The sequence below is a fragment of the Trachurus trachurus genome, assembly GCF_905171665.1.
Source record: "Trachurus trachurus genome assembly, chromosome: 12".
NCBI lineage: Eukaryota > Metazoa > Chordata > Actinopteri > Carangiformes > Carangidae > Trachurus > Trachurus trachurus.
Window position 1 is genome coordinate 24,025,478 of NC_139908.1, and position 27,084 is coordinate 24,052,561.

At 43.8% G+C, this 27,084-nt stretch overlaps 1 protein-coding gene across 1 annotated transcript; it reads left to right on the forward strand.

The window, feature by feature from the left end:
* Positions 1–2,084: 2,084 nt before the first annotated feature.
* man1b1a (mannosidase, alpha, class 1B, member 1a) lies at positions 2,085–26,477 on the forward strand. The gene is made up of 13 exons (XM_083982837.1): positions 2,085–2,208; positions 5,392–5,500; positions 6,620–6,825; positions 7,024–7,169; positions 7,383–7,495; positions 8,049–8,240; positions 9,336–9,484; positions 9,724–9,912; positions 10,433–10,623; positions 12,790–12,910; positions 24,043–24,237; positions 25,538–25,669; positions 26,065–26,477. Exons 1-13 carry the CDS (start codon positions 2,107–2,109, stop codon positions 26,272–26,274), a joined length of 2,055 nt encoding a protein of 684 aa, XP_083838963.1. The 5' UTR covers positions 2,085–2,106; the 3' UTR covers positions 26,275–26,477.
* The last annotated feature ends 607 nt before the right edge of the window (positions 26,478–27,084 follow it).

Here is a 27,084-nt window from a genome sequence, read left to right on the forward strand (position 1 = left end):
TGCCAAAGTTCTGAGGGCATTGTTGTGATTGAAGCAACACAGCAACTAATGAAATCAATAATTGATGTGTTTGATTTACAGGTGGTGCAAATGATAACTAAGAATGGTAACCGCGGTCTAAAAAGCACCTCTAAATCAGAATAAACAGAAGAGATGGTGTCTGAATCAAAAACACAAACACATACAGTAACGTACTTCACCTGTCCAGACCATATAATAGGTCCAGACCTTTACAGTCTATGGTCCAGACCTGCAGCACCAAAAAGTTGAAGGCTCACAAAGGGTTAATTCTCAAGCTGTCACAATACGTGAAGACGTCACGTGACGCAGAGCGTCCCCTTCTCACCAGCTTTTGCATTTCCGCATTTGTCCGTGGTTTCCCAGACGCTAACTATAGCCATGTTTCTCCCACTTTAGTTGGTTTGACATTTCATGTAGCAGCGGCTCCTTGTACGTGACAGTCGGACGAGCTGCTGTGTTACACGCTGCTCCTCCTGACGGCTCCGCAGCGTCACTGTCCGTCCAGAAAGCAGCGAGCCTCCGGCGGCTACAGGAGCTAACAGCTGCTCCGCTGCGAGGCAGCCAACCAGGCGCAGAGGTGAGGGGGTGCGGGGGTGCAGCTAGCTCGCCTCACTGTCTGACTTCACCTGTCATTTGTAGGAGTGTTTACACTGCGGGTTAGTGATAAAATATGCGCCCTAAGGCTACGGATTAGCCCAGTTAGCCTCTGCGTTAGCTTGTATAGCGGTATGAGCAATGGCTTCTGAAGATGTTATCTGCTGATGGGAGGGAGACTTTTAAACAGCGTGCAAAGGCAGCGTGTATCATTGCTTCGTCAGAATGATGCTGTCTTTAATTGAAGTTTTATACTTCAATAACTGATAACTGGTTTACATGAACTACACACAGACTTAAAGAAGCATCACTTCAGTGAATTAAGCCTCAGAGGTTGACAACCATCAGTGTGTTTCCCTTCCTAAAACATCCTTGGAACAGGTCAGGGCTTGTTGTGTCAGCTGTCCATGGTGCTGAAGGACGTGCTGATTAATTGATTTCTAAGTGAAATGAGGGGGATTTAAATCAACAGTATCTGTGGAGCATGCAAACCCTGATGTCATGCACCATCATCAGTCTTGCTATATTTGCTTGTGGTGAATGAGTTGTTTATTTTGGTCAGTCCACCTGCTGCTTAGCTCAAGTAAACTTCAGTGACAAGCCCCAGCTTCCTCTATGGAAATATCTAACAATTTGTTTAGGTCTTAGTCTAGATCATTAACAGTGCAGCAGCTGGACATTGTAAGTCACTGAAGGAAAAGCCCTTAAACAGAAAAAGTAAATGGTTCTCGGATCAGGCAAACTGTAATCAGAAGTGACAAATAGTCTGGAAACTCAATCAATTGTTGTAGCTACTTGTTGTCTGGGAATCCCTCAAAGTACACATTCAATCAACAGTTTTAATACACTGACACAGTACATGCCCTAAACCTCTATAAACACTGGTTTTAGTTTAGTGGGGAAAATAAGTGTTTGATCCCCTGCTGATTTTGTAAGTTTGCTCCCCCAAAAGGAATGGGTGGTCTATAGTTTTTATGGCAAGTTTTATGACAAAACATCCAGAAGTGATATCAGCATATAAAGGTTAAAGATTAATTTACATTTAATCAAGTGAAATAAGGTCAAATATTTATTTTCCCTGTAGTCACTCTTAATGGTACTTCCCATCATGCACAGACTCCACAGACACCTATATCATCATCATATCATATTAGTCAGGAGTGTATATAGGTGTACTATAACCTCTGGCCTCACAATAGCCACAGTCCAATAACCTCAACAGTTTATATTTACAATACTGTAAAAAAACAACAACAAAAAAAAAACAACTGAAATAGTTGTGAGAAAGTTAAAATCACTAAAAGATAGAATATAAAGATAATGAGCTAATTGTCTGTCTCTTCCCCCGAGTCCTTTCAGCACAATGTTGGCATCAATCCTGCTTTCACCTTTCATGTTTGACATTAGCAGTCATAGTCATAGTCTAACTGTGGCTTTCATCTTGTCTGAGTGCAGCTTCTATGAGCTACGACTGTCAGCCCCGATCAGAGGATGTATCCACCGTCCAGAAAGGACTTCATCTCTCTGACACTCAGTGATCCGCACAGCCACTCCTACAACAACGGCAAGCACCGCAGACAGTCCTGCTGGAGGGTGAGTGGTCCTCCGTGCTCTACACGTAGTGTGACCTGACCACCACACACACACACACACACACACACACACACACACACACACACACACACACACACACACACACAAAGCCCTGTGTGATGATGAGCTGTCACGAGTCGCCATAGTCGCTCCAGGCTCTTCTCCACATCTGAGGTCCACACGCTGCTCATCCTGAGGTTCATTCGGGGAAATTGTTTGATAAACTGTTTAATGATCAGTAATGCAGATACTGTAGCGAGTCGCATGCTGGAGAAATCAAAGCATCACATTGATTCATTGATCCTGTAAATTAAATTTAGCCATAAAACAGTCATCCCTCATTGATTTGCAGTATTATCCATCATGGATTGATATAATACAACCAAATGTTGAAGGGATAACTGCAAAATTGAATTGTCTTGTTTGTAGACCTAGTTGATTAGGTTGCTCAGTTGCGAGTGGTTGTGAACACTGCCTAAAGGCTTCACCTGCTGCTGCCAGCAACCTGCCTGCTTATGTTTCCGATGACTTCACTGAGATAGATCATCTCTGTCTTTATGAAATGTATCTGCCTTTGTGACAGATCGATTCTTGGATTTCAGTCTTCCTTTCTTCCGTTTTCTTTGTAGTGGCGCAGCCTGAACCTTCAGACCGAGCAGATAAAAGCCTCCCCTCAGCGCACAATGTGTCTGTTCACAACAGGAGGATAGAACGAGTCGTTCATCCCACCATCTCTCTCTCTCTCCCTGCGTATTTTCTTTAATCTTGTTTTCTTTGTTTTCAATATCCTCACATCCCTCTCACCTCCCTTTGCCCTCGGACTATGGGCTACCTCATTTTCCCACTTTGTTTTGATGCTAAGGTATATTATGTTGCAGTTTCTAGACACATGCTGCTTTGTTCACAGGTTTCCACTTTCACCCTTGTTCAGCTGGTCCTACAGCCTCTTAGTGAAACTACCTGGTTGTTCACTGAATGTTTCTGTGGAGTCAATTCAGGTCTATCAGTCTTGGATTGAAGTGGGTTGAATGAGGTTAGAAGTTTACCGAGCAATGGCAGCTTTCTCTGCTCTACATGTTCACAGCTAATACTGTATGTTCATCACTCACCATTCATGTCATTTACCATCTTTCATTCCATGCACATCATCTGACTAGGGCTAGACAGTATGCAAAAATCATCTTATTGCAATTACATGGCCAGATATTGTGATATGTGATGATTTTACAGGAAGGGTTTCTTCTGCTTTTCAATTTCACTCAAGAAATTTCAACATTCACAGTGCTAGCAATGCACAACAATGTTGAGACTCATTTAACCTTTATTAAAAAAAAGAAAGGAAGAAAATAAAAGGAAAATGCAGCTACTGCAGTCTGGATTTTGCACTTGGCCGATTTATTGCAATTTCAATTTGCTTGCTATTAATTGTGCAGCCCGACATCTGACTCTGCTGGCATCTATTTAATGTTCCATACAGGCAGAACTAATGGTTAGGGAGCAGTAGCTGGGACGTGCTACTCTCCGGGACAGTTGCGAAAGCATTTTATATTTTCTGGAGAGTCAAAAATGTGTCGATGTTGAGAAATCAGACAGTGATGTGTCTGCAGTGATGCATATCAAGACACTACAGCAATGTAGTCTGCATGGAAAACAGTGTTTTCATATGCAGACTTTATTGCTGCTGCCAACTCCAATGAATCTGCTGCATTTCTAACAGAATGGACCCTGTGTCCACACTTAACTCTCTCATCAGTGTCCACTTTTTTTGTTCCTAGAGTTGGTATAGAACACAAGGGATGATTTTGTTTTGATTACTGTTGTTTTACTTTCAAAAAAGTCTCCAGATACTAGCAACCAGCTTCATTATAAGGAATTGTGCTTCTTTAATCATCAGCAACAATCATCTTTTCATCAAAAACCATAAAATCAAAAACAGCACGGTCAGCCCCTATCAAAGAAATTCATTCTTTATGAATTGAAAATGCGAACCAGTGTTCTCACTGACTGATCTATAACATTTTATTTGGGCAATATATCAATCGACATTTCTCCTATAAATCCAGCTTTATAGTAGAGCCGTGGACCTGGCTCAGATCTCTCCTGTGGATGTGGTGATGAGTGTTTACGGTTCCTGAGAGAACCTCTCTCTATCGTCATGCTGCTCTGAGTGGCTTGTTGGCTCTATGTTTGCTCCACACATAATGAAAAGGCCGTGAAGAGCTCCTCTCCCCCCACACACACACACTTCCCTCAAACATACATGTCGAATGGAAGCACACGAAACTCTCATTGGTATGTGGGTGTGAGTTTGGGGCTCAGTGCGTCAGCAGCAGACAGCCTGCAGCCTGCAGCCCAGTGCAGATGGAGAAAATGAATATTTGTCTCTTCTTCATGTCGCGCTGTGAATTTATAAGAGTGAAATATAACATCCACGGAGCCGTTCACGTATTCAGTTGACGTAGAGACCGATACACAGTCGTGTTGATGCAATACGCCACAAATACCTGGTTGATTAAACTGTGTTTCCTGTAATAGAATATTCACAACTCAGGGTTTAGTAGCTTTAGAGCTTTTGGCTGCATGGCTTACCACAAATCTGAGTATATCAAACCTCGTCATAAAGTATAACACTGGATTACAAGACTTCTGGTGAGAGCCGAGTATTCAGAGGAAAAGAAACTAAAGTTTTAAAGATCCAAAATGAGGCAGTACTGAATGTTCTCATGCTGCTGTGTTTAATGAACTATTGCAAAGTAAAATGAAAACGTCTCCAGAGATGAAGTCTCTGTTGTGTGTTCCGTCACAGCTCGTAGACGATGGCTCAATAGTTTCATGGTGTTGCACAGGTGTTAATTAGAGAGGGTAACAGAGTGGTACCAGCCTGCCTGCTCGTCTTCTCTCCTGAGACACGCCCGGCTCTGTCCCTCCCTCTGCACTGCCGGCTTTAAATGGTTAGTTTATTTGCGAGCGCTCGCTGAGCTAAGTGCATCAGGTGGAGAGATGTTTAGTTTGTGCAGGGTAAGGCAAAGAACGAAGGCCATCAGGCAACTCCGTCTCAACTCAAGCAGATTGATGATATTTTAAGAAAAGGGAGGATGAAAGAATCTGCTGGTGATTTAAATTCAGAGTTGTTGGACATGATTCGGTGAGGTAAGTTGTGTTTGTTTGTTTGTCTGCCTACAGAAATGGAAGCAGCTGTCTCGCCTCCAGCGAAGCCTCATCCTGTTCCTGCTGGCTCTGCTGCTCATATTTGGACTGCTCTCCTATCCAAGCATGGCAAAGCAATGGGGAGGTAAACAATACCCACACCACACCGCTCACAGGGAGAGACAAGTCTGACATTAATTTGAATGTCTCGCTCCATGACCAGTTGAAGCTGATGAGTTGGATTGCCTGGTTTATTGTGTTTGGAGACCCTTTTTTTATATTTAGATTAGTTTTCCATGCACCTGCCTGCCTCTGCTGTTGAGTACTACTGGAAGTATTGTTAGTGTACACACCAGGATGGGTAAATCTGAAAATACTTCTATTTCCCTCTATTTAGATATTTCATTCAAAATCTGTGCCAGTTTTTTTTATTATTTTTTTAGGATATTTTTACACCCACAAGCTTTTCAAAAATCCCTCTCCGGAGCAGATAAATGTGAAAAAGTTCCATGAGTTTTAGAGCTTCAGTACAGACTGGAAAAACTCAGCTTTGGGAAAAGTAATATAAACTTAGATAGATAGATAGATAGATAGATAGATAGATAGATAGATAGATAGATAGATAGATAGATAGATAGATAGATAGATAGATAGATAGATAGATAGATAGATAGATAGATAGATAGATAGATAGATAGATAGATAGATAGATAGATAGATAGATAGATAGATAGATAGATAGATAGATAGATAGATAGATAGATAGATAGATAGATAGATAGATAGATAGATACTTTAATAATCCTTCACAGGAAATTGCAATTGTTACAGCAGCTCTGCACTCAATCATTCATTCATTGTAACAACAGGAAAAAAAAAAGAGATCTATCTAAAGAATTACAGATTTATCTACAATATAAATTAAGCTGAAGACATCTAAAAAATACATATGAGGTATGAATACTAAATGCATTAAAATACATATGAGCTAAAAATAATTAAAAAGCTACGACTGGAGTAGTAAAGTGCTGGGGTATTGCACATGAGTGGGACAGAGCACATTTTATCTACTTTCTGGCTGCCCAGACTTGGCCGGTGTCCGTGCGGTGGCCAGGTTTGGAAGACAACTTCTGTTTCCATCTGTGGCCATCTCTGTGATGAGTAAATGTATTTGTAGTCAGACAGATCTTGAATTATCTTAGGAAGTGGCTACAATGCTTAAAGTAGCTGTGTATTAGCTTTCTTGTTGATTCTGTGTGTGTAGGACTGTCGGACAGGGAGGACTGGCTGGAGCTCAACGACCGAGAGGTGAAGGCCGTTCCTCCGGGTGCCAAGCCGGTGTTGGGTCCAGTTGCAGATAAAGCTCCTGCTCCGGTGGTGGGGCCAGATGTGGGCCCAGCTGTAGGTCCAGATTCTGTGGCGGAGCCCAAACAACCAAACATCCTCATGTTGCCAAAACCTCCCACCAAGGTTCGACGTGTATTTGTGTGTATTTATTTCAGTGTTGTCAATCAACAGCCGTTTGCTGAACGGTTGAGGAGTGAGGATCTGTTTTGATGTTGTAATAACAAATGTGTGGCTCATACACTGACGTATTTATCAGTCCTTTACCGTGAGGTGTTCATGTTGTCCCCTCGTTCCTAGCTCTAGCTGTTTGTTTCTCCACAGAAAAAGACATTTCCAGTTAAGAGAGGGCCTCCGAATCTGCAGAAAGATGGAAACGTCTCAGATGTAGTCGTTGGGGAAAAGCAAGAGCAGGAGGTGGTTCAAGATGGAGGAGGAGAGGATGAGGACAAAGAGAAGAAGATTGTCAGGTGATCTTTTTGTTTGCTCTCTCCTATAAATAAATATACTAAGCAGCTGTTTTGGAACAGCTGAGAACAGTAGCTGATGTGTTAACACAGTACCGCTCAGAGGATAAGAATCAAATCCAGGCCCTGTAGCGGATGTTTGTGAAATGCGTGCTTCAGAGAAGCAGTTTATTAATAATTCAGGCATCACACAGGTTTTTATCTTTTGTTGTGCAGCTGGAGAGGAGCCATGATTGAAGCTGACCAGGCCACAGAGCCCCCACCTTCAGCTAATGAGAAAGAAGCTGCAGCGCCCCCAGCTAACCCGGCCAACACCGTCCCACTGGAAGGTCAGTACTGAACTGCTGGGAACCGTACAAGAGCTTCATACAGGGAGAGAACACAAGAAGTGAATAAAAGAGGCCTGCAACTACCGATTATTTATTTAGTTTATTAAAATATTCATCAAGTTCATGTCAAATGTCTTGTTCTGACCAACAGTCCAGAACACAAACAGAGCAAAGATGTCAAACAAGCGTTTGGATGTTGTCAGTAGAAGAATTATGTAGGAAGGAGATGAGGAAACTTCAAACTTTCAAACTTGGGTCTTAAATTTGCCCTCAAACAGATTATTTAACGGAGCTTTGGCCAACCTTCCTGCTATATGCTCTTTTAAAGTCCAGCACCTTTCTCTGACTTAAAGTTTGAACATTTCTAACTCGTAGGATAAAGCCCTGCTGTGCTCAAAGCGGCAGAATCGACACACGACACAAAATATTCTGTCTGCCGAAAATAATTAGAAAAATAGGACGGGCACCGTAGAGAGAGACTTCCCCTCCTGCAAAGACTTTTAAGATCACACGCTCCTTTCTTATCCATCCCTTTGTGGATTTTTGTTTGTAGTTTCAAATGGAACAGTGGACAGACTGGAGGCAGTACGCGACGCCTTCAGACATGCATGGAAAGGCTATAAGAGCGACGCCTGGGGTCATGATGAGCTCAAACCCATTTCCAAGTCTTTTGGCGAGTGGTTTGGACTCGGGCTGACGCTCATTGACGCTCTGGACACGATGTGGATCATGGGCCTAAAAGAAGGTACAGTATTGTATGACAAACACAAATACGAGAGAGATAGAGTTTTGTTTCAGAAACTAAAAATGATGCATCTGTCCATTTTGTACAGATAGTGTGTATAGAGTAACTGTGCCGTTGCTAACACTTAGACACAAACTTTAAAAAGGATGTTTCACTGATTTAATGCATCAGAGTCTGTTCCAAGTGGGAAAGTGAAGTGAATGTGAGGAAAATGTGTAAAACATCCTGTTACTGGCTGCTGAGAGAGCCGTGTGTGGTCAAATGTGTTTGAATGGTAGAATGTGAAGATAAGTAAACCTGGCCCATTTCCATAACCCACTCTTCATTACTGCATGAGGCTAGCTGTATAAAGAACAACTCTGGTTCATCTGTCCCAGTTATCTACCTACTGTACATTGTGGGGATGGGCATTTCAAGCAAACGCACTATTTGACCTTTCTCCGCCTATTCGCCCCACCAACCCCCCACCCCCGGACTGAAAAAAATCCATCCGACATTTAGAAATGAAATCACAGACTGTGATGAGAAGTGGTACCGGAGAATATTGTAACGGTACTGCTCTGACAAGAAGTGGTACCGTTCAATTAAGTCCTGGTCATGGAATGGGAGCACATCTAAACGGGGACGGTGTCTCCTCTCTCAGCGTGAAAATTCTCCGGTACCGCTTCTCATCAAAGTCCGCACCTTGCAGAGTTTGTACTGCACCTCGGTTTCATTTGTTTTTTTATTCGACAGAGTTCCACACTTCTGATGGCTGTATGAGTCTTTTCATGTTTCTCCTTCTTCTGCTCCAGTAAAAACAAGAGAACATTTACATTACAGACAAGACAATAGTCTCATACACTATTCAATGTTTTATAATTTAATGACTATTCTTGAAAAAATCGTTGCCCATCCATAATACATTTATTTAACTGCCACTTTGTAATCTGTTAAAAGAGTTTGATGCTGATTAAGGGAACTGGGCTACAGGGACGGGAGCTGGTTAATGAGTTGATCCCCTGACTTGAGCCCTTTAAACCACCATGCCATGCTGAATTAAGGATGTTCTTTGTTGTCCTCCCTCTCTCCTGCGCTCTGCCTCGCTCCACACAGAGTTTGAAGAAGCGAGGACCTGGGTAGAGAAAGAGCTTACCTTCAGCAAGAATGTGGACGTGAATCTTTTTGAGACGACCATCCGCATCCTCGGGGGCCTGCTCAGCACCTACCATCTCACAGGGGACCAGCTCTTTCTAGACAAAGCAGTGAGTCAGCACACAGCAGAAAACCACTCTGTCTGTCTGTGGCCTTATGTACTGTGGTTGTTTTACAACATAATGACGCAGTATTATAGAGCTTGGAGGTTTTCTGGACATCATGTTGAAATGAACAAGAAAAACAATCATTGTAGCCTAATCTCTTCAGTTTCTTTTCTAAAATACATGCCACAGTTCCTACAAAACAGAACTAGTCCGTGAATCCCTGTTCTCTTTTCCTCTTAAAGAAAGATCTGGGGTCCAGGTTGATGCCTGCGTTCAAAACTCCCTCAAAGATCCCGTTTTCAGATGTCAACATCGGGAAGGGAACGGCCCACCCCCCTCGCTGGACCACAGACAGCACGCTGGCCGAGGTGACCAGCATTCAGCTGGAGTTCAGAGAGCTGAGCCGCCTCACGCAGGAGCCGCAGTATCAGGTCAGGAGAACAGTCTATGTAATAGTAACGTGTGTGTTTGTGTGTCATATAATTAGGTTTGGTATTTCCAGCTTTCTGGGATGGACTAAAGAAGATTGGAGGCAGTTTTATAAAGTTGTATTATTAATGTTTCCAGGGTTCAGACGAAGGTTTTTAGTTGAGACGTTAAGCACAGCTCACAAACACTTGTGTGATTGAAGTGACAAGCAAAACCCAGGATTTTCTTTAAATCCATCATGTCGTCAGTGTGTGAATGATCCCAGAAAGCAGAGCTCGTGGCTGAAGATTTCCAACCCGGTCTGACAGGAATTTGAATAATATCTGTCATAACCTGAGCCAGGCCTCTGAGACATAGCTTTTGATGAGCCCAGTTTCATCAAAGTGTGAAATGGCTAATGATCTTCCAATGATAAATAGCTTAAAACCATCTTTTTCAAACACACTGAGCTGTAAGTGAAGCGAGGCTTTGGGTTCATTATCTCACATCCTGGCTGTAATGTGGTGTTTTCTATCTTCCCAGGAGGTTGTCAATGAGGTAATGAAGCTGGTCCACAAGCTGCCAGGCAAACACGACGGCCTGGTGCCCATGTTCATCAACACCAACAGCGGCCAGTTCACACACAAAGGGGTCTTCACGCTCGGTGCCAGGGCAGACAGCTACTACGAATACCTGCTGAAACAGTGGCTCCAGGGAGGCAAGACAGAAGACGAGTGAGTCCAGTTTTCTGATTCTGAGAAGGATTTGCAAAACGTTGTAAAAGCTGCAACAGCAAAGCCACAGAGAGGAAAACTTATTTACAAAATCCCACTCACTTATGGCGCATTTCCACTAGCACGGTTCGGCTCGGTACGGCACGGCTCGGCGCGCTATTGCGTGTTTCCACTAGCACGCAGTACCTGCAACCGGGTACATTTTTGGTATCACCTCAGCCCTGGTTCCAAGCGAGCCGAAGCGTTACTAAAACGTGACGTCAGCCGACTGCCTTCCACTGATTGGCCGATGAGTGTCGTCACTGGAAGCGACGACCGACAACAGAAATGTTCCTGCTGAAGCCTGAAGCCTGTTATTACCAGATAATTTCTAATATTGGGACTGGCTCTGTTATTACGTGACTTTATTAAGTTTTAATATTTTTTCATGCGAGAAAGTAACTGTTTAGATCCCCATGTGCGGTTAGTTTATCCAAACGACGGCTGTTTAGAAGTTTGCCCCGATGTTTTTCGGGGAAGTGAAGCTCCAGGTCCGAGCAGCGACCGCGACATCACAGAGGCAGCAGCCCGGCTCCTGACGTGCTCCGCCGGCCAGCCTACCACCGTCACCCCGAGGAGAACAGACCGCTAATTAACTTCCCAGATGGCTTTTAGAGGTTTACCACCGGCTGGTTAAACTGTTTTTAGGGGATAAATGTTGCTCAGTCTCATTGATGAAATCTGTGGCTGTAGCAGAAGTTTGTTTGTGGTTAGACACAAGAGCAGCACTGCCTTGGGGTCTGTACGCACAGAAAACACCACATTTACATCAATAAATAAATGTTTTACAATGAACCAGGCCGATCTCAGAGCTGGCAAGACTCTCCGGTAAGGCATATTGAACGGTTAAATGCCGTTAACGGGACGAGAGCAGTCAAAACGGCGGTTTAAAGCTAGCTACAGCGAGGGTAGGTTCACTTCCTGTTTACAAAGTAAAAGCACCAATTCTATCGTAATGGCTTTCCTTATGATAAAAGGCAACGGGTATTTTATTTTGTGAAAATAACCGGAAGTGCGTTGCTCACTACGGCTAGCTTTAGTAACGCCGACTTCGTTGAAACAAAATTGTAAACAGCTGGTATTTTGTCAGATTTTCAACACGTTGGGGATCTAAACGACTACTTTCTCGCCTGAAAATGTTTCAAATGTTGCTAAAGTTATATATTTACAGAGTTTAGAGCGTTGCTCGGCGCCGTGTAAATGACGTCACGGCGGCACTAGTGATACTCAGTTGTAATGGAAACACAACCAAACCGAGCCGAGCCGTGCCGTTCCGAGCCGTACCGAGCCGAGCCGTGCTAGTGGAAATGCGCCATTAGAGCCCCTGTACGGAGCTTTTAACTGGATACGCAAAAGTCTCTGGTTTCTGCTGATGTGTCTCTGTTACCTACAACAGCAAATGAGCCCATCAGTGTGAAGATACGCTTTTTCTAAGTAGTGTAATTCTATACCTCTGGAAGGCATGGTCTGGTCGGACCACTGATGAAAAGATACGAATAGATACATTACGCTGCAAAAAAAAAAAAAGAAGCAAGTCCCGTCTTCTTTCCGAAGTTTCCAAAACAAATCTACAGTACACGCGCCGGCCAGACAAATGTCTTCATGACAGTGGGAAATGCAGTCTTCATTCCGCCGCTTTCGTCCACAGGGGCCGCCAAAATCAGCACTAAATGAAAAGTCCAGACAGGGGCTTTAAGAGACAGAATGTATCACATTAATGTGAGACGGGATACTGATAATTCAAGCTTCACATGCATATCAAGACTCACTTGGGATAATATTATGTATATGACAATCAGTGTAAATGGTTACTTTACATCTTGCAATTTCCAGCTACATCAACTAAATATTTAGCGGAACCGAATTTGTGATAAGATAGTTTTATCATCTGTTCCAAGTAAATTGGATTTAAAAATGTGACAACACCAAAAACTCTTTGAAGTTTTTGTTTTAAACAAGCGACTTTTGCTGGATTTAATTGGTAATGTATTTTGTATGTGATCTTTCTTGTGCAGTAATCATTGTTTTGTGATACACTGTCATTCTGTCTTCTCTAATGAGTCTGAGTGATATCTATATTATAATCCCAACAGCTGATATTTCCATGTGGTTGTGTGTTCTGTGCAGCCTGTTGGAGGACTACGTGCAGGCAGTGGAGGGAGTGAAGAAACACCTGGTGAGACAGACGGGGCCCAGCAGACTGACCTTTGTGGGAGAGCTGTCCCACAACCGCTTCAACCCTAAAATGGTAGAGATGCTCCCTTAAAGTCAGTGTGTGAGAGACAGGAGAGGTCAGGTGTCACTGGCCCTTAAAGAGGAACTATGCAAGTCTGGTCACTATTCCACTGTTTTCTAACCCTCCTCCTGGCCATGTGCATTTGTTTACATTGGGATGATTGCATCGTCCACCCCAATGTTCTCCCGGTATGCAAACTGCGAGGGGTCCACAGAATGCTGTACTTGAGGTCGAAGGTGGCGAAGTAGTAGTCTCTCCAGAGTCTTCATAATATGAGAAGTCAGGGCTACTGGTCTGTAGTCACTGATTCCTGCTGGCCTCGCCACAATGTATTTCTCCCTGATTCATTTTTTTCATAACATGTAACAACTGCATTGTGATTAAGAGCAGATTTTATATTTAGTGCAGCAGTAACAATAGCAGCAGCTACAGAAGCTTCCAGGGGGGAACTGTGTGTTTTGGCTCCACTTTAGGGGAAATAAAGAAAGGGTCTAGTTGGCACACATTTAAGTTACTTATCAATTAAATCAAATTACCAATTAATTGCAAGTGTAACGCAGTGAGTCAGTGCACAGAGAGTTCAGGGGAATATGCAATAATGTAAAATAAGCAACAAGACAGAGTACAATTTAACCGATATGAAATTATATAATGAAATGTTTTCATTCAGGGAAATTGCTATTTATCTTGTAATGTAGCAGAAAATAATATGACTTCCTGGAAATGTTTAAAAAGGAAGAAAGAAAAAGAAGCTGTAAAATGAACTATAATGCAGAACAAGATTTTTAAAAAGATCATTCAGCAGCTTTAATTTAGTTTGCTGTGCATTATACATGATGGAGCCTACATTTTGCTGATAGTACACCTGGTCTTTATAAATATTTAAACATTTATCAATTTCACTCATCACAATCATTTAATACATTAGAATTTTTTTAATTAACTTCAGCACATCAACACATCACATTATCATTATTCATTATTCAGTCATTCCGGTTTTGTTGTGGGAAACAACAGAAGAGGGGTCGAAGCCGGTTGAGGAAGCGCCTCACTCTCTCCCTCACAGACGAGTTGACGACTGAGTGCTCCGTCACAATCACCACAGGTTCAAGAGGAACTTGTGTGTTTGGTTCACTGGAGGCTTCAGGCTCCTTCTCCTGGAACTGTTTCTCAAGGAGCTCCTCTGTGACCTGGACCTCTGATGCAGGTGTAGCAGGTGGTGTAACTACAACAGAATCTGGTGTTGTAGTAACTTGTGGCTCCGCCTCAGGGCTGGGATCTCTGCTGCCGTCCTCTCTGGCCTCAACTTTGGCTGTAGCTTCAACAGGTTGTGGCAGTAGAGGTGTCACCACAGCAGCAGTGTCTAGTTCAGTGGAGTTGTCCATTTCAAGGCTGGCTTCTTCGCTGCCATCCTCCCGGGTCTGATCTTGGGTTGATGGTTCAGCAGGGGATGACAGCAGGTTTGTCAGCGCAGCAGTGTCTGGTTCAGAGGAGGGTTGAGGCTCCAGGTCCAGGCTGGATTCTGCACCACCATCCTCCTTGGCCTGAATTCCTCTGCTTCCCTCCACAAACTCCATATTCAACTTCTGGACTACAACAGAATCTGGTGTTGTAGTAACTTGTGGCTCCGCCTCAGGGCTGGGATCTCTGCTGCTGTCCTCTCTGGCCTCAACTTTGGCTGAAGGTTCAACAGGTTGTGGCAGTAGAGGTGTCACCACAGCAGCAGTGTCTAGTTCAGTGGAGTTGTCCATTTCAAGGCTGGTTTCTTCGCTGCCATCCTCCCTGGCCTGATCTTGGGTTGATGGTTCAGCAGGGGTTGACAGCAGGTTTGTCAGCGCAGTAGTGTCTGGTTCAGAGGAGGGTTGAGGGTCCAGGTCTAGTCTGGATTCTGCACCATCATCCTCCTTGGCCTGGATGCTGGCTGCAGCTTCAGCAGTAGGTGATGGTGGACCTTCAACCTCAGCAGAGTTTGTCTCTGGATTGCTGATTTGCTGCTCCTCAGGCGTTTCGACTTCAGGTATCAGAAGAACCGCTACTTCACGGCTCCTAGGTTGAAACATCTCGCAAATGTGCCTCGATGCAACATCTGCTATTTCAGTCAACAGAGCTGGAGAGAAGTTCTTGATGCTGCTCACCAGGACATCAAGTGTCCACATCTGCCTGATCTCTGTCTGGATGGACAGGACCATGTCGTCCCTGATGGAGCGGCTGCAGTCGGCCTGATGTCCCACAGCGGTGAGGACATTGCAGACACGGTCCAAAGTGGCCTTGGCGACACCAACAGAGAGTTTGCTGAGCAGCTGGGAGGGCATGTTTAAGAGGGCTCGAGGGGGGAGCACCCAGAAGCCCTGCAGGACTCTGGGAACCACCTCTAGCACCACTTCCTGTGGACACAGCAGTTTGGAGCCGGAGGCCTCCACATCACACAGGATCTTGGCGTATGCTTGTGCCATGTTGAGGATTGTATGATGTCTGTGGGATGAAGACAATAACATTCAAATTACAACCACTCAGAAAATCACAGACATATTCAAACCAATTTAGTTTAGCTGTCCATAAATAATGTCACCGGAAATTAGGAGGTGCAGCCTCTGGGGACTTGAGGAGCATTCTGGCCTCAAATTCAACATCCCTCATTTTATTACTGACGTTCACTGCCCACAACTGTAACAAAAAATTAGTTATGAAATGCAGTTATTGCATAAATCGAGATTAAAATGGACACGATATGATAAGTATCTATCTCTAGTCGTCTCTGGATTCTTGTCTTACCAGCGTCAGCAGCGGCCTGGCTTCGTCCTCATCAAAGCTCTCCAACTCAAACTCCCAAAGACTTCAAACACACACAAACAGAAACTTTAGCTTCTACTTTGTATCACTACAGACAGACTGGTGTGACGTGAGAAGAGCTGAAGATGCAGCGGTGGACTGTGTTTAGGTATCGGCTACTCACCGCTCTCTCAGAGTACTTTTGCTCTTCTCCAAGATGAGCTGGATCATGTCTTCAGCAATCACCCAAGATGGGATCTGGTTTTCTTGCTGGAGGCTCAGGACCTCCATCATAAGTGCAACCTGGAAACCATTGAAGAGCAATGTCACCTCTAAGCAGGACAACTCAAAGTTCATCAGGATTTATCTGGTGTATCTGTGTCTGTGTCTGTGTGGATTGTGAAGGATTGCACTTCTTACTTGACACTTGTAGCTTTTAATATTCCAGCAGATTTGAAGAGCCCGATCATAGATTGGTGTGTCAAACAACACCTGTTCACCAAACAATATCATATTAGTCATCAGCTTTAACTTGATGAAACACACCTGAACAGTCTAAGTCCAGTAGAAACAAACCAACAAGCTGTCTTACCCTGATGGGTCTGTAGATTCCTCTGCTTCCCTCCACAAACTCCATATTCAACTTCTGGACTACAACAGAATCTGGTGTTGTAGTAACTTGTGGCTCCGCCTCAGGGCTGGGATCTCTGCTGCCGTCCTCTCTGGCCTCAACTTTGGCTGAAGGTTCAACAGGTTGTGGCAGTAGAGGTGTCACCACAGCAGCAGTGTCTAGTTCAGTGGAGTTGTCCATTTCAAGGCTGGCTTCTTCGCTGCCATCCTCCCTGGCCTGATCTTGGGTTGATGGTTCAGCAGGGGTTGACAGCAGGTTTGTCAGTGCAGTAGTGTCTGGTTCAGAGGAGGGTTGAGGGTCCAGGTCTAGTCTGGATTCTGCACCACCATCCTCCTTGGCCTGGATGCTGGCTGCAGGTTCAGCAGTAGGTGATGGTGGACCTTCAACCTCAGCAGAGTTTGTCTCTGGATTTCTGATTTGCTGCTCCTCAGGCGTTTCAACTTCTGGTATCAGAAGAACCGCTACTTCACGGCTCCTAGGTTGAAACATCTTGCAAATGTGCCTCGATGCAACATCTGCTATTTCAGTCAACAGAGCTGGAGAGAAGTTCTTGATGCTGCTCACCAGGACATCCAGTGGCCACGTCTGCCTGATCTCTGTCTGGATGGACAGGACCATGTCGTCCCTGATGGAGCGGCTGCAGTCGGCCTGATGTCCCACAGCGGTGAGGACATGGCAGACACGGTCCAAAGTGGCCTTGGCAACACCAACAGAGAGTTTGCTGAGCAGCTGGGAGGGCATGTTTAAGAGGGCTCGAGGGGGGAGCACCCAGAAGCCCTGCAGGACTCTGGGAACCACCTCTAGCACCACTTCCTGTGGACACAGCAGTTTGGAGCCGGGGGCCTCCACATCACACAGGATCTTGGCATATGCTTGTGCCATGTTGAGGATTGTACGATGTCTGTGGGTTGAAGACAATAACATTCAAATTACAACCACTCAGAAAATCACAGACATATTCAAACCAATTTAGTTTAGCTGTCCATAAATAATGTCACCGGAAATTAGGAGGCGCAGCCTCTGGGGACTTGAGGAGCATTCTGGCCTCAAATTCAACATCCCTCATTTTATTAGTGACGTTCACTGCCCACAACTGAAACAACAAATTCATATGAAATGCAATTATTGCATAAATCGAGATTAAAATGGACACGATATGATAAAATATCTATCTCTAGTCGACTCTGGATTCTTGTCTTACCAGCATCAGCAGTGGCCTGGCTTCGTCTTCATCAAAGCTCTCCAACTCAAACTCCCAAAGACTTCAAACAAACACAAACAGAAATTTTAGCTTCTACTTTGTATCACTACAGACAGACTGGTGTGACGTGAGAAGAGCTGAAGATGCAGCGGTGGACTGTGTTTAGGTATCGGCCACTCACCGCTCTCTCAGAGTACTTTTGCTCTTCTCCAAGATGAGCTGGATCATGTCTTCAGCAGTCACCCAAGATGGGATCTGGTTTTCCTGCTGGAGGCTCAGGAGCTCCATCATAAGTGCAACCTGGAAACCATTGAAGAGCAATGTCACCTCTAAGCAGGACAACTCAAAGTTCATCAGGATTTATCTGGTGTATCTGTGTCTGTGTGGACTGTGAAGGATTGCACTTCTTACCTGACACTTGTAGCTTTTAATATTCCAGCAGATTTGAAGAGCCCGATCATAGATTGGTGTGTCAAACAACACCTGTTCACCAAACAATATCATGTTAGTCATCAGCTTTAACTTGATGAAACACACCTGAACAGTCTAAGTCCAGTAGAAACAAACCAACAAGCTGTCTTACCCTGATGGGTCTGTAGATTCCTCTGCTTCCCTCCACAAACTCCATATTCAACTTCTGGACTACAACAGAATCTGGTGTTGTAGTAACTTGTGGCTCCGCCTCAGGGCTGGGATCTCTGCTGCCGTCCTCTCTGGCCTCAACTTTGGCTGTAGCTTCAACAGGTTGTGGCAGCAGAGGTGTCACCACAGCAGCAGTGTCTAGTATAGTGGAGTTGTCCATTTCAAGGCTGGCTTCTTCGCTGCCATCCTCCTTGGCCTGGATGCTGGCTGCAGGTTCAGCAGTAGGTGATGGTGGACCTTCAACCTCAGCAGAGTTTGTCTCTGGATTGCTGATTTGCTGCTCCTCAGGCGTTTCAACTTCAGGTATCAGAAGAACCGCTACTTCACGGCTCCTAGGTTGAAACATCTCGCAAATGTGCCTTGATACAACATCTGCTATTTCAGTCAACAGAGCTGGAGAGAAGTTCTTGATGCTGCTCACCAGGACATCATGTGGCCACGTCTGCCTGATCTCTGTCTGGATGGACAGGACCATGTCGTCCCTGATGGAGCGGCTGCAGTCGGCCTGATGTCCCACAGCGGTGAGGACATGGCAAACACGGTCCAAAGTGGCCTTGGCGACACCAACAGAGAGTTTGCTGAGCAGCTGGGAGGGCATGTTTAAGAGGGCTCGAGGGGGGAGCACCCAGAAGCCCTGCAGGACTCTGGGAACCACCTCTAGCACCACTTCCTGTGGACACAGCAGTTTGGAGCCGGGGGCCTCCACATCACACAGGATCTTGGCATATTCTTGTGCCACGTTGAGGATTGTATTACGTCTGTGGGTTGAAAACAATAACATTCAAATTACAACCACTCAGAAAATCACAGACATATTCAAACCAATTTAGTTTAGCTGTCCATAAATAATGTCACCGGAAATTAGGAGGCGCAGCCTCTGGGGACTTGAGGAGCATTCTGGCCTCAAATTCAACATCCCTCATTTTATTACTGACGTTCACTGCCCACAACTGAAACAACAAATTCATATGAAATGCAGTTATTGCATAAATCGAGATTAAAATGGACATGATATGATAAGCATCTATCTCTAGTCGACTCTGGATTCTTGTCTTACCAGTGTCAGCAGTGGCCTGGCTTCGTCCTCATCATCATCCTCATCACAGCCCTGCAGCTTATACTCCCAAAGACTTCAAACACACACAAACACAAACTTTAGCTTCTACTTTGTATCACTACAGACAGACTGGTGTGACGTGAGAAGAGCTGAAGATGCAGCGGTGGACTGTGTTTAGGTATCGGCCACTCACCGCTCTCTCAGAGTACTTTTGCTCTTCTCCAAGATGAGCTGGATCATGTCTTCAGCAGTCACCCAAGATGGGATCTGGTTTTCCTGCTGGAGGCTCAGGAGCTCCATCATAAGTGCAACCTGGAAACCATTGAAGAGCAATGTCACCTCTAAGCAGGACAACTCAAAGTTCATCAGGATTTATCTGGTGTATCTGTGTCTGTGTGGACTGTGAAGGATTGCACTTCTTACCTGACACTTGTAGCTTTTAATATTCCAGCAGATTTGAAGAGCCCGATCATAGATTGGTGTGTCAAACAACACCTGTTCACCAAACAATATCATGTTAGTCATCAGCTTTAACTTGATGAAACACACCTGAACAGTCTAAGTCCAGTAGAAACAAACCAACAAGCTGTCTTACCCTGATGGGTCTGTAGATTCCTCTGCTTCCCTCCACAAACTCCATATTCAACTTCTGTACGTCACAATACAGAACAAGCCAAACTGGCAAAGCAACAAAACGAAAGTCCACAACGGTCGATACGACAAAAAGGCTGAGAGAACAACGTGGTTGATCCTCTTGGCACAAAGTGAGACTGAGAAACTGAGCTCAGACTGGGTGGTTTTGGGTTCTAAAGTGGAACCCTGTTTGTGAGGTCACAGTGTCACTGTTCTGAAGCTGCTCCCACATTCTGCTCATAGGTCATCAGGGAGGTACATTCAAATATAAACAGTAACACAGTGACTGCGTTTACATGCACTTCAGTAACCCGGTTTTAATCGGGTTTTTTAAGTAGATCAAATTCGGGGTATGGTGTTTACATGAACTTAGAGAAACCCGGTTATTCAGTATCCCTGTATACATGATAAATACAGTATCCCGGTTTCTGATTACTGCGTCTTACGTGCGTATGTGTGTTTCATTCATGTTTATTGTTTACAACAGGAAGCGCACCTACTAGGAAATATGTAGGTCAGAAAATTTACAAATTAAAAATGCTGCCATGTTATATAACTTCATAAAAGAAAAGGTAATGCAGACTGATCGGTTTATTGTAAAACTTGCATTTATTGATGTAAAAGTGGTGATTTCTGTACACGTTAGGCGACAGAGCCTCCAGACAGCGCTGCTCCTCCAATACACACATGAAGCTTCACTTTTCATTCAAACAAACTAAGGCAACTGCCACAATTATTAGATTTCATCAATGAAACCAGCATTTATCTCCTAAAAAGAATATAACCAGCCGGCACTAAACATCTAAAAACCTACGGGTAAGTTAATTAACGACCGTCTTCTCCACCGAGGTGACGGAGTAGTCTGGCCCGTGTTGTGGCCCAACTGGTTTTTAATTTAACTGGTTACCGTACTGAACAGCTGCAGCTGTTTTGCGCTCCCTCAGCAGATTCGTCACAAATTCACAAACATACACAGCATATTACCAGCGAGTTTCAAGCCGCAGTTCACATCTACTGCAGCGAATATGCTGCTGTGAGTGAGCACTAACAGTTACGTACCAGCCACATAAAAATAAAATAAAGTGGAGAAAAAATAATCTTCACATATTAGCGTGGAGCGGGACTCGATCCCGCTTCAGCAAAAACAGTAACACCTCTAATCACCTGTCTACCTCTGTGAGCCACTCAAGCTCACAGGTGACTGCGGTTCCCCTGCATATTTGTCAATTACGTCACTACAGGTAACGTTTTGACTCGAGCTGACCTCAAACAACTGCTTACCATCGGGTTGCCTTTGAAATACACGACATATGCCTCGGTGTTTATTGTTCTTTTTCCTCCAGTCTATGAACATATTCAGCGCTACACTCCACTCCGCACAACACTACACACTATGACAAAGCCTGTCGTGTTGAGAAAGTGATGAACTAACTCGGAAATACTGTCAAAATACGCTAAACAATATGTAAACAAAAGCGAAACACTTGAGCCACTGCGTGTAGCTACATGGGTGAAAAGTACTACTTGCATTTAATCACATTACTGTATTGCGAATGTTTTGTGTACTTACATTTCTTTACACTTCTCTACAGATCTTATAAAACGCACAACGTATTTATTGGCGTGCATTAGAAGAAATGTTCACTTGAAGTCGCCGTGGTTCGCGGAAGAGGCGATGTTACTCTGTGTCTACCTGTTTCTGCCTGTGACTATGATGCGTTCAAGGGAACAGGGCAGCGTCGGACGTGAGTCGATTGTTTGAAATTTAGATTTCGTGTGCTGACATATTTTATCATTGCCCTTTGTAAAGGTATACATTTTCATTAAAACTAGTTTGACATTCACAGAAAAAACTGACATATGTATGACAGAAAATCATTCTGGACTAATGTTCAAATAGAGATTGATAATTTTCTTGCCATTTAGATCACCATGGACCCAAAACTGTTTAGTTTGTCAGTTTTTTCTGTGAATGTCAAACTAGTTTTAATTAAAATGTATACCTTTACAAAGGGCAATGATAAAATATGTCGGCACACAAAATCTAAAGCATCAGACCATTCTATAAATACATTTCAAACAATCGACTCACGTCCGACGCTGCCCTGTTCCCTTGAACGCATCATAGTCACAGGCAGAAACAGGTAGACTCAACATCGCCTCTTCCGCGAACCACGGCGACTTCAAGAGAACATTTGTTTTAATGCACGCCAATAAACACGTTGTGCGTTTTATAAGATCTGTAGATAATTGTAAAGAAATGTAAGTACACAAAACATTCGCAATACAGTGATGTGAGTAAATGCAAGTCGTACGTTTTTCACTCATGTAGCTACACGCAGTGGCTCAAGTGTTTCGCTTTTGTTTACATATTGTTTAGCGTATTTTGACAGTATTTCCAAGTTATTTAATCACTTTCTCAACACGACAGGCTTTGTCATAGTGTGTAGTGTTGTGCGGAGTGGAGTGTAGCGCTGAATATGTTCATTAGACTGGAGGAAAAAGAACAATAAACACCGAGGCATATGTCCGTGTATTTCAGGCAAACCGATGGTAACCAGTTGTTTGAGGTCAGCTCGAGTCAAAACGTTACCTGTAGTGACGTAATTGACAAATATGCAGGGGAACCGCAGTCACCTGTGAGCTTGAGTGGCTCACAGAGGTAGACAGGTGATTGGAGGTGTAATTGTTTTTGCTGATGCGGGATCGAGTCCCGCTCCACGCTAATATGTGAAGATTATTTTTTCTCCACTTTATTTTTTTTTCATGTGGCTGGTACGTAACTGTTAGTGCTCACTCACAGCAGCATATTCGCTGCAGTAGATGTGAACTGCGGCTTGAAACTCGCTGGTAATATGCTGTGTATGTTTGTGAATTTGTGACGAATCTGCTGAGGGAGCGCAAAACAGCTGCAGCTGTTCAGTACGGTAACCAGTTAAATTAAAAACCAGTTGGGCCACAACACGGGCCAGACTACTCCGTCACCTCGGTGGAGAAGACGGTCGTTAATTAACTTACCCGTAGGTTTTTAGATGTTTAGTGCCGGCTGGTTATATTCTTTTTAGGAGATAAATGCTGGTTTCATTGATGAAATCTAATAATTGTGGCAGTTGCCTTAGTTTGTTTGAATGAAAAGTGAAGCTTCATGTGTGTATTGGAGGAGCAGCGCTGTCTGGAGGCTCTGTCACCTAACGTGTGTACAGAAATCACCACTTTTACATCAATAGATGCAAGTTTTACAATAAACCGATCAGTCTGCATTACCTTTTCTTTTATGAAGTTATATAACATGGCAGCATTTTTAATTTGTAAATTTTCTGACCTACATATTTCCTAGTAGGTGCGCTTCCTGTTGTAAACAATAAACATGAATGAAACACACATACGCACGTAAGACGCAGTAATCAGAAACCGGGATACTGTATTTATCATGTATACAAGGATACTGAATAACCGGGTTTCTCTAAGTTCATGTAAACACCATAACCCGAATTTGATCTACTTAAAAAACCCGATTAAAACCGGGTTACTGAAGTGCATGTAAACGCAGTCACTGTGTCTGACATGGAATTCCCCAGCCTCACATAACTGTGGCCGCTCTGTAAGATAGTTATAGACCCACAAGATGATGGTTGGATCTACACCCATCTTCTCCAGCTTTCCTCTCAGAATACTAGGTTGAATTGTGTCAAAGGCACTGGAAAAGTCTAGAAACAGCAGTCTCACATATCGCCCAGGTTCATCCAGGTAAGAGTAAATCCGATGCAACATGTAGAACAATGCCAAGGAGAAATAAATCAATAGAGCGGTACATAACATTATATATCATATATGATGTAAATACGTATATATTTGTGTAGTTGTATCTGTCATAAACAAGAGATTACAATTACGGGGCACGTTGTGTCACAGTGCCGCAGAGATGAGAGCTGGGACACCGGAGCAGAGGCACTGATCTTACAAAGTAGTTTTTCAGCCAAGAGACGCTAAGTGGAGGGCAGATCGCCTCCATTCTCCCTGTAACAAGTTACATGTCATTTATTAAACCATCACAATTACTCCAAAGCTAAGGAGTAAACATCCTGCATAGTTCCTCTTTAAGAGACAGTGGCCCACTGTGTCTTGGTAGCACTGTACACAACACATGGACCTCAGACCGTCATACCGGGGTGGTTCTCACACTAAACCTTCCCTGTGTCGTTCCTGTACAGGATCACCTGGTGTGCTTCCTGCCAGGAACCTTGGCGCTGGGGGCCCACAACAACCTTCCAGAGGACCACATGGATCTGGCAGTGCAGCTGATGGAGACCTGTCACCAGATGTACGCGCAGATGGAGACCGGGCTGAGCCCAGAGATCGCACACTTCAGTCTGCAGGGCAGTGACAGGGGAGACGTTGTTGTCAAGGTGAGGTTAATCACAGAAGCTTTTTAGCAATTTTAGGTCTGTGTGTACTACAAATTATAGCCTGACTAATGCTGTACTGCTTAATTTCAAAATTGAACTTATTTTAAACCTTGACTAAAAGCAGGAACTAAGCTGTGACTGGCAGCTGATGTTTTCAGTGGATAAAGTAACAGCAGACACTGAAGTCTTCAGGAATGGTTGAAACTTCTTTTCTGCCTCAGTGACAGGTGCATGACCAAATGTTTTGTGTTGGCCATCACACATTTATGACCTTCTTCACAAATTCATGTGCTAATTATGACATGATGAGGCGTTGTCTATATATATCATGAGTCTGGACAGTTGCTGTAGGTGTAGAACTACAAGGAGGCAATTATTGAGTTTTTCATTTTTCCTGTGTCTACTGCACTGCTGCCTTCATTTACCTCAGATGTAAATATGAAACACTTCAAAGGTTTTAGTATTATAAACTTAGAAAACTGATGTCAGATCAGAAAGCCTTAATTCATTCAGATTTTGTGTAATTCAGTGAGGGAACTAACCATGACTGAACATTTCTGAAACACTGCCTCTGGTTAAAAACATGTTTGTCCTGTGTTTTCATGTCCTTGGATGTTTGGTTTTCAATTGACAGAAAGATGTAGAGGTTTTTATTCATTTACAGTCAAACAAAATAAGAAAATGGGGGAAAAAAATGAAGACGAAAAGTGAAATCATCATATAAAGGTGAAGGTTGTTCCAGAGCCTTGGGGCCTGACAGAGTTGGTATTAGTGTGGACTCTTACTCGACAGCTGAGGGATTACTTGTACAGACAGGCTTTTCATAAGCTTTATTTATTAGAGTTTTTATTCTTTCACTTTTATGAAGTTAAATCTCTTTCTGAGATTTATGCAGTGCTTCCATTAACTGAATTCTGGGATGGGGAACTTTTATAGTTTGTGTCAAAGTTAGGAGAGTCATATCTAGCCTTGGGATGTTTTCAAAGCATTTGTTTTTTTCTTGTCTCTCTGTGCTTGAAGCCATAACTAATCTCACCAAGATGTTCTGAATTTTATTTCACTTCTCTGTCAACGTGCTGTGAAGGAGGCGCGTACATCTGTGCGTCCTACTGTCACACACTGAATTTTGAATTAGTTTCGTATTTAATCTTAACTCACTGGCGTTACTTTCTTGTAAATGCATTTTCGGTTTACTGGCTGTGCCTGGTTGAGTAAGGTCAGACTGAAAAAAAAAAAGCTCTTTGTGTGATCATTGTGATTAATTCTAATTTTTAATGCCACCTTCCTCTGCATCATCCAGCCTGCAGACAGACACAACCTGCTGAGACCAGAGACGGTGGAAAGTCTCTTCTACATGTACAGATTCACCAAGGACACGAAGTACAGAGACTGGGGATGGGAGATACTGCAGAGCTTCAACAAGTACACTAAGGTACTTCAGTTTAATTACTTCTTTTTAATGACTCGGCTTGTTAAATCATAAAGATGAGCCATATTATCTCATATCGAGAGTCAACTAAAGTGTTTGTTTTAATATTGCTTTGTTTGGCAGTCCAGGTGTCGTACAAAAAATTAACATTCAGGTCAGCAAGATTTATTCTGACGGCAAAAAATCACTCCGGGCAGATTTTTGACAAGGAAGAGAAGAGAAACAGGTCAACATGTCAGAGCAGAGATGAAAAAAATATGACTGTCAGGTTCATTGACATTGTTGGCAGGAGGTCCATGTGTGTTTTTTTTTCTGTAACACATCTGGAAGCTTTGGAAAATACAACTTTCCTTACAGATTTTTTCTGCTTCATTTAACCTCTGACTAAATACCCGCAGGTTCCTGGAGGCGGCTACACATCCATCAACAACGTCCGTGACCCCCTTAACCCCGGGCCCCGGGACAAGATGGAGAGTTTCTTCCTGGGTGAGACGCTGAAATATATGTATCTGCTCTTCTCCGACGACATGGAACTGCTGAGTCTAGACAAGTACGTCTTCAACACGGAGGCCCACCCCCTCCCCATATGGCCCTCTCCACCCAAGTGATGTGTCCGCACAGTAGACGTCAGCAAAGATCAGGCCCGTATGAGTCTAAAAGACTGTTACTGCTGCACAGTCGGGCACATCTCTAAGCAAACCGTCCAGGCTGGGCCGCTGTGTGCAGCAGCAACGCAGGTCTGTGCCCTCCATCTGTACTTTGATACATTTCCATGTGAAGGAGCTTTTTTTTTTGTTTTTTTCCTTTCTCTTTACATTTTTCTAAGGCAGAGGTTTGTGTTAGAGCTGGTCTCTAATGATTAAAAACTTTCTGGAATCAGTCCTGAGGAGCTGGAGCTGACGGGAAACAAGAGAGAACAAAGTGGGAGTGCTTTATAACCCGGTCGACTGAAGAGCTCTTGTATTTACTGTATGTGTGTGGTCACAGCAAACATGTTTCCCCTCATGTGAAGTGAAAACCCTGGTGACTCCCTCACAGTCAGGTGTCATGGCCGTGGAGGAGTCAACAAAAGCGACGTCTGAAGGTGCAGTAACCTGTTATAGAAATGTATGGACCATGTTAAGCTAAACGTCTATTTAAACATTATTAGTCTAATGGGGTAATTACAGTACATTGCTGTTTGCCCCTGCTATGGCAACACTGAGTGCACTTGTTGATGTATTAAACTGACATAAAATAAGTGAAGTTAGGTCTAGTTAGAAGTTTTTCAACCCTCTCAGGACTTTGTCTCCCTGTACTGTCCTGTCCTGAGTGTTTAGGAGCAGTGAAAGTGAAAGTGCAGCATCCAGGGACCAGTTTCACTCCGAGACCAGGGGCAAAGGCTGCACCTAGTATTCCTAACAGCTAACATGCAAGTC

Coding starts and splice junctions, on each gene's coding strand:
- man1b1a (XM_083982837.1), top strand. CDS start 2,107: ATGTATCCACCGTCCAGAAAGGACTTCATCTCTCTGACACTCAGTGAT. Junction 7,170..7,382: donor AAAGAGAAGAAGATTGTCAG/GTGATCTTTTTG, acceptor TTTGTTGTGCAG/CTGGAGAGGAGCCATGATTG. Junction 24,238..25,537: donor GGGGAGACGTTGTTGTCAAG/GTGAGGTTAATC, acceptor TGCATCATCCAG/CCTGCAGACAGACACAACCT.